This window comes from Oncorhynchus kisutch, unplaced genomic scaffold (genome assembly GCF_002021735.2).
Source record: "Oncorhynchus kisutch isolate 150728-3 unplaced genomic scaffold, Okis_V2 scaffold1710, whole genome shotgun sequence".
NCBI lineage: Eukaryota > Metazoa > Chordata > Actinopteri > Salmoniformes > Salmonidae > Oncorhynchus > Oncorhynchus kisutch.
Window position 1 is genome coordinate 1 of NW_022263655.1, and position 10,552 is coordinate 10,552.

The following is a 10,552-nucleotide window of genomic DNA, read 5'->3' on the forward strand; positions in this document are numbered from 1 at the left end:
CATTCTTCGGTCTTTATTCAAACACAAACACACTGGAATAAATGATCTTTCAGTGTCTTGTTGCAGGTTGTGCAATGTTCAAAAGTGTGCGAGAGATTAGCATTAATGTTGTGTATGTGTGTGGGTCAAGTTTGGACGGTCGTACATATGCAAATAGGCAAGATTGTACATTTCAGGTCCATGGACAGCAGCAATATCGGCATAGCGATATCTGTCATTCAGCACCACATGACAGTAGACAGCGGCCATCTCATGTGAAGTTGGCACTGGGGAAATCCCATGGTAATGAGAAGCGAGGCCAAGGAGGCAAAAGACTGAAGGAGAAGACTCCCACAAGAACTCTATGCTAAACTGTTCTGCCACATTCATTTCAAATGTTACATCTTTCGATTTGTAAATGATAGGGAATACATCTGCAAATAATTGAAACTGATTATTCAAACTACACTTTACAGCTTTTGTGTGTCTGTGCATCATAGGTACAACAGTAAGCAATTCCGTTCTCAAATGTCTGTTTATTGTGAGAAACAAAAGGAAAAACACCTGTTAGACCATTACAATGCGGACTGTCATGCATTTGTACTATTACCAACAAGACAACGAAGTGATACGTGTCATGGAGACTAAAAGCGGATACTTTCCAAACACCAAAAGTTCCTACGCTGAGCGATATTGGTTTACTACACTATTATTCATACAATCCAAGTCATACGTTTATTGTCATTCATACTCTTATTTTTAACCAATATCTTTTCAAAAGTGTCCATTCTGTCAATTCAGAGCATGGAAAATATTGGAATAATGTGCTTAAGGGGACTGACACTCATGCCGCACAACAGGATAACACAACAACCACATTTTCAATTGACAATCATTGCTTTAAATGGATGTGGTCGATAGATTTGTATAGGTGTAGCAGTGTGATGTTGTTCCCCTATATTATGCACCAAATTGCACACAGGGACCAATTCAAATCGGCCAGGTCAAGAGGGGATGTTAATAATTTGATAATAATACTAATAATTCAGTCTATTTTTAAAAATTTAATTACAGCTGCATAGCTAAAGTGTACAAACACTTTGTTACAATGTGGATAATATAAAGATATTGTATAGGCATATATAAACAATGTATTTAACTTGGAAACCAAGGTTGGATTAGTTGGTCTAAGCAACATGCACCTGGATAATCGGGTCATGAATCTGGACGGGCTCCTACATCCTCATATACACATTATGACAAAATAAAGAGTTAATGTTTCACGAAATAAAGACATAGAAGCATACCCAATTATACAGGTTCTACACATTCCATTTCTCCATGGCAATAGAATGTAAACATTCTATTTTGCGCCAACATCCCTACAACTCAATTCTAAGTGCAGCATATTGGAGGACTCCAGCCATTGATCATTCGCGACTTTAAGTAATTCCTGTTATCTCTAGAGCATCTCGTATATCTATAGCGCTGCATTTCTTCCCCATCTTACCATGGATAGGGTTTGGTGCATTCCGGAGTTCACTTATGGTCCCACAAAGGTAATCTTAGGAGAAATTAATTTTAGCATACCGTAAATGCCTGTGCATAATGTGCATAACAAAGCATCATTATTTTCATTATCTTCAAAGGATTTCTGTAGAAGCAGCCTTTATTTCCAGACTCTGCAGGCCTGCTGGGAGGAAACATATTACAATAAACAGGTAAGATTCATCCCACAAAAACATAAACAACAGAAAAAGAGTTGTATTTCAAGACAGTTTAGAGAAGGTGGTCATAAGAGTTCTTAATAATCACTTGCAAATTGTGAGGCATGAGCAGTTGTGAAATGTTGCGAGAGGCCCTTCTGAAAGCACATGATATGGTATTTCGTGGCACGGTCTCACACCTTACCTCATCTTGCAGAAGAAGCTCATGGTCCACTATCTGCTGCTCCAGAGTCAAGGCCAGGTCCCCCCCCATGTCACCACGGAGCACATGAGCAACTGGCTGGTGTCTCAGGGCAAAAAATCTCTTAGGGAGAGGTGAGTACAACGTCAGCACTCACATTCACTGCCATTCCCTGCCACCAGCAGCACTCCAGGAGATGTGGGTAAAATAAACAACAGAAAAATCAGAAGCCAGGAAAGTTGAATTGCTGTGTGTTTTATTTGAAGGGTGTGGAAGGAAACCCTGGAGGAAGGAAGCGACCTCGCTCGGCTGGTAAGAGAATGAGAGTTAGAGACAAACTACAAGTTAGTGAGCTCTTTACTAGCCTTTCAACAACGAGTTAGCACAGCAGAATAGATCTGTTGTGAAATTACACCAATGGGACTTCCTGTTTCATACTGCAGGCCTGGGAAGTAAACACTTGCCTAAAAATTATGAACATAGAGCACGAGGCTTTCTGCAAGCTCCGCCGCTCCATGCACCCCACCTCCCCAGCTGACATGTGAGTTCCATGTACTGCCCTGCATATGACTTGATCCATTTATCTACACATCTGGAACTACGCAGAAACAGACTAAGACAGTGTTCTAAGTGAGTACATTGCACATCGTTTACCTTTGTTTTCTCCTTATTGTTGATTTCAGCGATCCGAAGGTCCACAGCATCGTGGAGAGAGCTGTGAGGAGCATTCTGGGGGAGCAGTCCAAAGAGCCCAGTAGCAACCTGCTCAGCCCATCTCAGGTGGTGGTGGAGGTGGTGCCCAGGCTCCTCCTGGCCCTGTGGCTTCAGCCAGAGGAAGGCCATTCAGAGCACCCAATCCTAATAGGTGGGATGGCCGTGGGCATGGTGGCGGCCGTAGTGGAGAAGCTCTCCTGCATGTTAAAGGACCCTTCCCCTCACATCCCTTTCTCCCGGGCTGCTGCGTTTGACTCTGTGTGGTCGATCCTCGGGAGAATCAGTCAGTCCTTCTCCACCGATGACCTGCAGAGCCCTTTTTATACGAGCTCTGTTTGTGCCTTTGTGGCAGACGAGGTGCAGAGCTGCTTCCAGCCTCCTGCAGCCCCCCTACCAGTCCCCACTGTCCTCGCGGTGGCCGCTTCCACCACACTACCAGCTGACATCCAAGCAGGTGAGTAGCACTGATAGAGAGCACTCTGACAGATGCCTGTTCTGATGACATCTTGGTTCCTTGTAGTAGTAGAGCTCATCAGGATTGTTGTTGTCACCCATAACACAGACCCGGCTTCTTCCCACCTCGAGGTTGTAGACATCACCCCTAACACAGAGGCATATCAGGCTTCTTTCCACCTGGAGGTTGAGGACATCACCACTAACACAGAGGCAGACCCAGCATATTCCCACCTGGAGGTTGAGGACATCACCCCTAACACAGAGGCAGACCCGGCATCTTCCCACCTGGAGGTTGAGGACATCACCACTAACACAGAGGCAGACCCAGCATCTTCCCACCTGGAGGTTGAGGACATCACCACTAACACAGAGGCAGATCAGGCTTCTTCCCACCTGGAGGTTGTGGCCATCACCTGTAAAACAGAGGCAGACCCGGCATCTTCCCACCTGGAGGTTGTGGACATCACCCGTAAGACAGAGGCAGACCCGGCATCTTCCCACCTGGAGGTTGAGGACATCACCACTAACACAGAGGCAGACCCAGCATATTCCCACCTGGAGGTTGAGGACATCACCCCTAACACAGAGGCAGACCCGGCATCTTCCCACCTGGAGGTTGAGGACATCACCACTAACACAGAGGCAGACCCAGCATCTTCCCACCTGGAGGTTGAGGACATCACCACTAACACAGAGGCAGATCAGGCTTCTTCCCACCTGGAGGTTGTGGACATCACCTGTAAAACAGAGGCAGACCCGGCATCTTCCCACCTGGAGGTTGTGGACATCACCCGTAAGACAGAGGCAGATCCGGCTTCTTCGCACCTGAATGTTGTGGACATCGCCTCTAATACAGAGGCAGACCCGGCTTCTTCCCACCTGAATGTTGTGGACATAACCCCTAATACAGAGGCAGAGCCCATCTCTTCCCTCTTGGAGGTTGTGGACGTCACACCTGAAGAAAGGACTCTCACAATGGCCGTCTCCGCCACTCTGCCAGCTGACATCCAAGCAGGTGAGTAAACACTTAGAGAGCACTCTGACAGGTGCCGTTTGTCATGACATCTTAGTAGAACCTTTCAACTGGTCAGTGTTTAGAAGCTATGGATTGCATTTGTTTTCAATCTGTTCCCCTTTTTTCCCTTTTCAGAGGATGTTGCTGTGGTCACCCCACACGTCACCAAGGACGTGACACTGGATGTTCCATGCAGAGCTAGGAAAGGGGCAGTCCGGCGATTATTTTGCAGGCTTTGGAGGGCAGTGTGCTGCTGCGCCTGCCACAAGGAAGAGGAGGAACAATATTAATTATTCATCAGACCTTCAGAAATGGGATTGAACCATAGACCATTAAATTATAAAATTATAATTGGACTCAATTCTGCTTTTCTTCTGTTTACTACTTCATTTCAGAAAATGTCTATAAACTGTCACTTTGCAAGTGTGGAGTAGGTTGTGTAAATAAGTGGAAAACATCCCAATTTAATGCTTTTAATAATTTACTTGTACATTTAAAAACAAAGGTATTATTTGACAACAAAAAAAACAGAGGGCACTCAACCAACGTTGAGTTGAGGTGCAACCAAAAATTTGAATCATCATAGAAAAGGAAAAAGCCCAACTCCTGCTCACTATAAAAAATGCATTGTTTTATTCAAGCAAGGTTAAAAGATTAACGTTTCGGCCCTGTCTATGATGATATACAAGTTGTGTTTGCCCAGTAAAAGGGTGACCCAGACTCACCCTGGTTCTTGAGGGTTGAAGATATTGAAAAATGATCATTAAGTATCACAACACTGCTGCTCATTCATATTCAAACGCACTTCAGAGTACGGACACAAACATGGATGCCCCCCACACACAATGAACTTACCTGTACATATCAGAATCATACATTTGGCAGACACCTCTTCCAGCACATGTATTGATCCCCCACCTCAAACATGTTGAGTCAATTCCAGATGCTGTAATGGTGCTGGAATGCAGGTGCAGTAGGGCCAAGTATGTCAGGATGTGATACCATGTGTAGCCCATATCCTGTGTTTGTGTTGATGTTTTTTTTTATTAAACTTTTATTTAAACAGGGTTTAAGAGTCACACTGAGATTAAACATTTATTTTACAAGAGTACCCTGTAAAAGTTGAAGTCATATTGAACAACTACCAGAGAGAACCTTCTCTACATAGGAATTGCATACCATATATTTTCCATACATCAAAATAATACTTTATTGTCAATCAGCCATTACTTACTTAGATAAGGCCTCAACAAGGCCCCAGTTAATGGTTGAAAATAACTTATGCCTTTCAAGCAAGTTCCTTCCCGGAACACATACGGCCCTGTCCCACCTCACTCAAGCAGGTTTTTGCAGGAATCCCGAGACTGACAGGGCATTCATAGAGCTCAAGGGACGTTTCACCTCCGGACCCATCCTCCTTCATCCTGATCCTACTCGTCCCTTTGTGGTAGAGGTGGACGCCTCGGACACCGGAGCTGGTGCGGTACTTTCACAGTGGAAAGAGGAGGACAAGGAACTGCACCCATGCTCCTTTCTCTCTAAATGGTTCTCGCCAGCGGAATGCAACTACAATATAGGTAATCGGGAGCTCTTGGCAGTTAAGTGGGCCCTTGAGGGGTGGAGACCCTGGTTGGAACCACTGCTTCAACTTCTGGTCTCTTCTCTGCACCTGGGTCCAACCTTACCACGTCACAGTTATAGCATCTCTTAATCCCTTCTCATAACATGTATGGCCCCAAAACATAATCAAGCAGCTGACCAATTACGCAAGACTTTAGTTCGAAGTTAACTGAGATTAATCAACAACTGGATACATTTCTTTATTTCTAAAGTGAAACTATCCTCCGCATTGGAGTATCTCTACAAGTACAAGTTTAACCAGTATTTCAGTTGTTTTTACCGTCCCATGAAGAAGTGCGGCAGGCCTGTGAGGAAGGATCCTACAGCCATGAGGAAACAGCCCATAGCAATGAGCCTGGGCCGGTGCAGCTTCGCCCCAAAATGGCTGACCACAGCCAGGAACAGCAGGTTACCTGCAAGAAACCACAACACTACAGTAGCCAGGAATCTCAAATTATAAACGCTGTTTTTTTTTTAGACTATAAATGGCATATCAGTTTGGATACTAGGCTACAACTGGGACAACATTTCGTTTTGCAGGGGGGTGTATATGTAAGGGGCTTAATACTCTGGTGAAGCCGATTTGAAATAAAGAAATATAGTTGAAGTGAATTGGGAAGAGTAAGAATGAAAGACTGTAAACGGCTGTTACCTGTGCTAACATGATTTAAAGTGAAGTAAACCGTACTTTTCGCGTTGTAGTTTATATGATAAGCTCATTGGAAGGGTAACATATACAAGATGTACATAAATGGGCATAAACACGTGACACAGAAAATACAAATATTGACATTTAGGAAATCAAAATGCATCTAAATATAGTTTGTTCTGCTAATGAAAAACGTTTTTTTTAATTGTTAAAAAAATATATATGTATAAAATATACTTGTCTGTACAGTAAGTAAATGTTGGAAATCCAAAAAGCACAAAAATATGTTTTTGTAAAGTTTAAAATAAAATATGTGTATAATACACTGCTCAAAAAAATAAAGTGAACACTTAAACAACACAATGTAACTCCAAGTCAATCACACTTCTGTGAAATCAAACTGTCCACTTAGGAAGCAACACTGATTGACAATACATTTCACATGCTGTTGTGCAAATGGAATAGACAACAAACAGGTGGAAATTATAGGCATTTAGCAAGACACCCCCAATAAAGGAGTGGTTCTGCAGGTGGGGACCACAGACCACTTCTCAGTTCCTATGCTTCCTGGCTGATGTTTTGGTCACTTTTGAATGCTGGCGGTGCTTTCACTCTAGTGGTAGCATGAGACAGAGTCTACAACCCACACAAGTGGCTCAGGTAGTGCAGCTCATCCAGGATGGCACATCAATGCGAGATGTGGCAAGAAGGTTTGCTGTGTCTGTCAGCGTAGTGTCCAGAGCATGGAGGCGCTACCAGGAGACAGGCCAGTACATCAGGAGACGTGGAGGAGGCCAACAACCCAGCAGCTGGACCGCTATCCCCGCCTTTTTGCAACGAGGAGCAGGTGGAGCACTGCCAGAGCCCTGCAAAATGCCACAAATGTGCATGCGTCTGCTCAAACGTCAAAAACAGACTCCATGAGGGGGGTATGACGTCCACAGCTTACAGCCCAACACTGTGCAGTATGTTTGGCATTTGCCAGAGAACACCAAGATTGGCAAATTCGCCACTGGCGCCCTGTGCTTTTCACAGATGAAAGCAGGTTCACACTGAGCACGTGACAGACGTGACAGTCTGGAGACGCCGTGGAGAACGTTCTGCTGCCTGCAACAGCCTCCAGCATGACCGGTTTGGCGGTGGGTCAGTCATGATGTGGGGTGGCATTTCTTTGGGGGGCCGCACAGCCTTCCATGTGCTCGCCAGAGGTAGCCTGACTGCCATTAGGTACCGAGATGAGATCCTCAGACCCCTTGTGAGACCATATGCTGGTGTGGTTGGCCCTGGGTTCCTCCTAATGCAAGACAATGCTAGACCTCATGTGGCTGGAGTGTGTCAGCAGTTCCTGCAAGAGGAAGGCATTGATGCTATGGACTGGCCCACCCGTTCCCCAGACCTGAATCCAATTGAGCACATCTGGGACATCATGTCTCGCTCCATCCACCACAGCCTGTCCAGGAGTTAGCGGATGCTTTAGTCCAGGTCTGGGAGGAGATCCCTCAGGAGACCATCCGCCATCTCATCAGGAGCATGCCCAGGCGTTGTAGAGAGGTCATACAGGCACGTGGAGGCCACACACACTGAGCCTCATTTTGACTTGTTTTAAGGACAAAGTTGGATCAGCCTGTAGTGTGGTTTTCCACTTTAATTTTGAGTGTGACTCCAAATCCAGACCTCCATGGGTTGATACATTTGATTTCCATTGTTCATTTTTGTGTGATTTTGTTGTCAGCACATTCAACTATGAAAAGAAAAAGTATTTAATAAGAATATTTCATTCATTCAGATCTAGGATGTGTTATTTTAGTGTTCCCTTTATTTTTTTGAGCAGTGTATATACTTTTCTGTAACGTAAAGCAATGCAGAAGCAATACGCATTGTAAATGATGATATAACACATCAGATTAATGTGAACATGAGGACACAAAGGAGAGATTCATTAAAATATCATCTTTTAATACATTTTTAATGCTGAAGTTTTTTAATGCTGAAAAAATCTATGTATTGCAAATCCAATCTGGGCAAATGGCCTGTTGGACAAAAATAAAAATTAGATAACATCCTTGCTACTTCAGTCATTTGCTATGTTAAAGTAAAATCTCATTTAATGATGAATGGATACAATTTGGAAGGATTTTCCAAAGACATACCTCAGTAGGGTAGAGTGTCAGGTGGTACAACCATTGGTGCCATGAGGTCAAAGTGTGAAGGAGGGAGCAAGCCAGAGAGCTGTCTAGGAAGCAGTCCAGGCCCAAGGCTTTGAGGCTTTGAGTTGGTCTCATCATTGTAATGCATTGTAGGGTATCTGCTGCCCCATAGACCTGCTGGTAGTGGGAAAGGTGTTAGCAGGAGACCACCAGGGACATCTATGATCGGCTGACACGGTCTTGGTTAAACCACATGTATTCTAAAGCAATATTCACTTGCTTTCATAGAGTAAGGATTCACTCTTTTGGGGACACTGCCAGTGTTCTCCTGATATCCATATGTCCCCATTCGTGGAGGTGGTTGTACACACTTGTTCTGAAAAACACATCAACACATTTTCCAAATTGTTAGTAATATTATCACAGTTGAAATACAATGGTTGTTCACTGTTTTTAATTTCATTGAATTTAAGTGTGTACCTCAGCCTTGGGCTCAGTTTTGTTAACCCATCTGTGCAGAGTTGGATCCCAGACAATCTGAGGAAGAAGATATTAGCAATGTGAAGCGAGCCACAATTTTTACAAATTTTAATCCACTCAATTGTCTCTACATAGAATAGTGTTAATAACCAGTTCCTTACAGATCTGTCTTTGTCCTCAGGTAGATGAACCTCCTCCTTATTAACTCTTCCACTCCCAAAGACCCAGCTGAGCCAGCCTCCACTGTTATTGTGAACAGCAGTGGTCTCGGGCTCAGCCACCGGCCGGCTGCCAGTCTGGCACTGAGGGTTGGCCTCGGAGTGTTCCGGCTTGGTAATGGACATCATAGCAGGATGCTCAACATATCTAAGTCGGACATCTGTAATAAGTGGAAGAAGTCAGGCCACTCTGATCATGTCACCAGACAGAACAATTACTAGCTGACAGGTAGGAATGTCTCACACTGATACAACCCAATCTTAACCTACACGCAGTCACAGGGATTACTGGGAGTTTACTCCAGTACTCTGTCATCGCATAGTTTTTTGCAAAATCAACAATTCCCTGCATATTATGTGAGGGCTTACAAATGTGACCAATCGCCAAACTATTTCTGCATAAAATAGTCACATCACGCTATCACAACGGTAATTTCTTTACTAATTAGGTACGCTTAAGTGACCTCTTCTCTTGGAATAGAAATCCACAGGTGGAGTACACACTCCACCATCCAAATCAGATCAAATTTATTTATATAGCCCTTCGTACATCAGCTGATATCTCAAAGTGCTGTACAGAAACCCAGCCTAAAACCCCAAACAGCAAGCAATGCAGGTGTAGAAGCACGGTGGCTAGGAAAAACTCCCTAGAAAGGCCAAAACCTAGGAAGAAACCAGGCTATGTGGGGTGGCCAGTCCTCTTCTGGCTGTGCCGGGTGGAGATTTTAACAGAATATGGCCAAGATGTTCAAATGTTCATAAATGACCAGCATGGTCGAATAATAATAATAATAATAAGGCAGAACAGTTGAAACTGGAGCAGCAGCACGGTCAGATGGACTGGGGACAGCAAGGAGTCATCATGTCAGGTAGTCCTGGGGCATGGTCCTAGGGCTCAGGTCCTCCGAGAGAGAGAATTAGAGAACGCACACTTAGATTCACACAGGACACCGAATAGGACAGGAGAAGTACTCCAGATATAACAAACTGACCCCAGCCCCCGACACAAACTACTGCAGCATAAATACTGGAGGCTGAGACAGGAGGGGTCAAGAGACACTGTGGCCCCATCCGAGGACACCCCCGGACAGGGCCAAACAGGAAGGATATAACCCCACCCACTTTGCCAAAGCACAGACCCCACACCACTAGAGGGATATCTTCAACCACCAACTTACCATCCTGAGACAAGGCTGAGTATAGCCCACAAAGATCTCTGCCATGGCACAACCCAAGGGGGGGCGCCAACCCAGACAGGATGACCACATCAGTGAATCAACCCACTCCGGTGACGCACCCCTTCCAGGGACGGCATGAGAGAGCCCCAGTAAGCCAGTGTCTCAGCCCCTGTAAGGGTTAGAGGCAG

The 10,552-nt window shown here is 44.8% G+C and overlaps 1 protein-coding gene across 1 annotated transcript; it reads right to left on the reverse strand.

Moving 5' to 3' along the window:
* Positions 1-4,620: 4,620 nt before the first annotated feature.
* On the reverse strand, positions 4,621-9,802 carry LOC109883665 (uncharacterized). The gene is made up of 5 exons (XM_031818911.1): positions 9,130-9,802; positions 8,969-9,025; positions 8,769-8,864; positions 8,492-8,665; positions 4,621-6,105 (listed from the first exon to the last, which is right to left on the reverse strand). The coding sequence occupies exons 1-5, from the start codon at positions 9,313-9,315 to the stop codon at positions 6,013-6,015; spliced, it is 606 nt and encodes a 201-aa protein (XP_031674771.1). The 5' UTR covers positions 9,316-9,802; the 3' UTR covers positions 4,621-6,012.
* Positions 9,803-10,552: the final 750 nt, after the last annotated feature.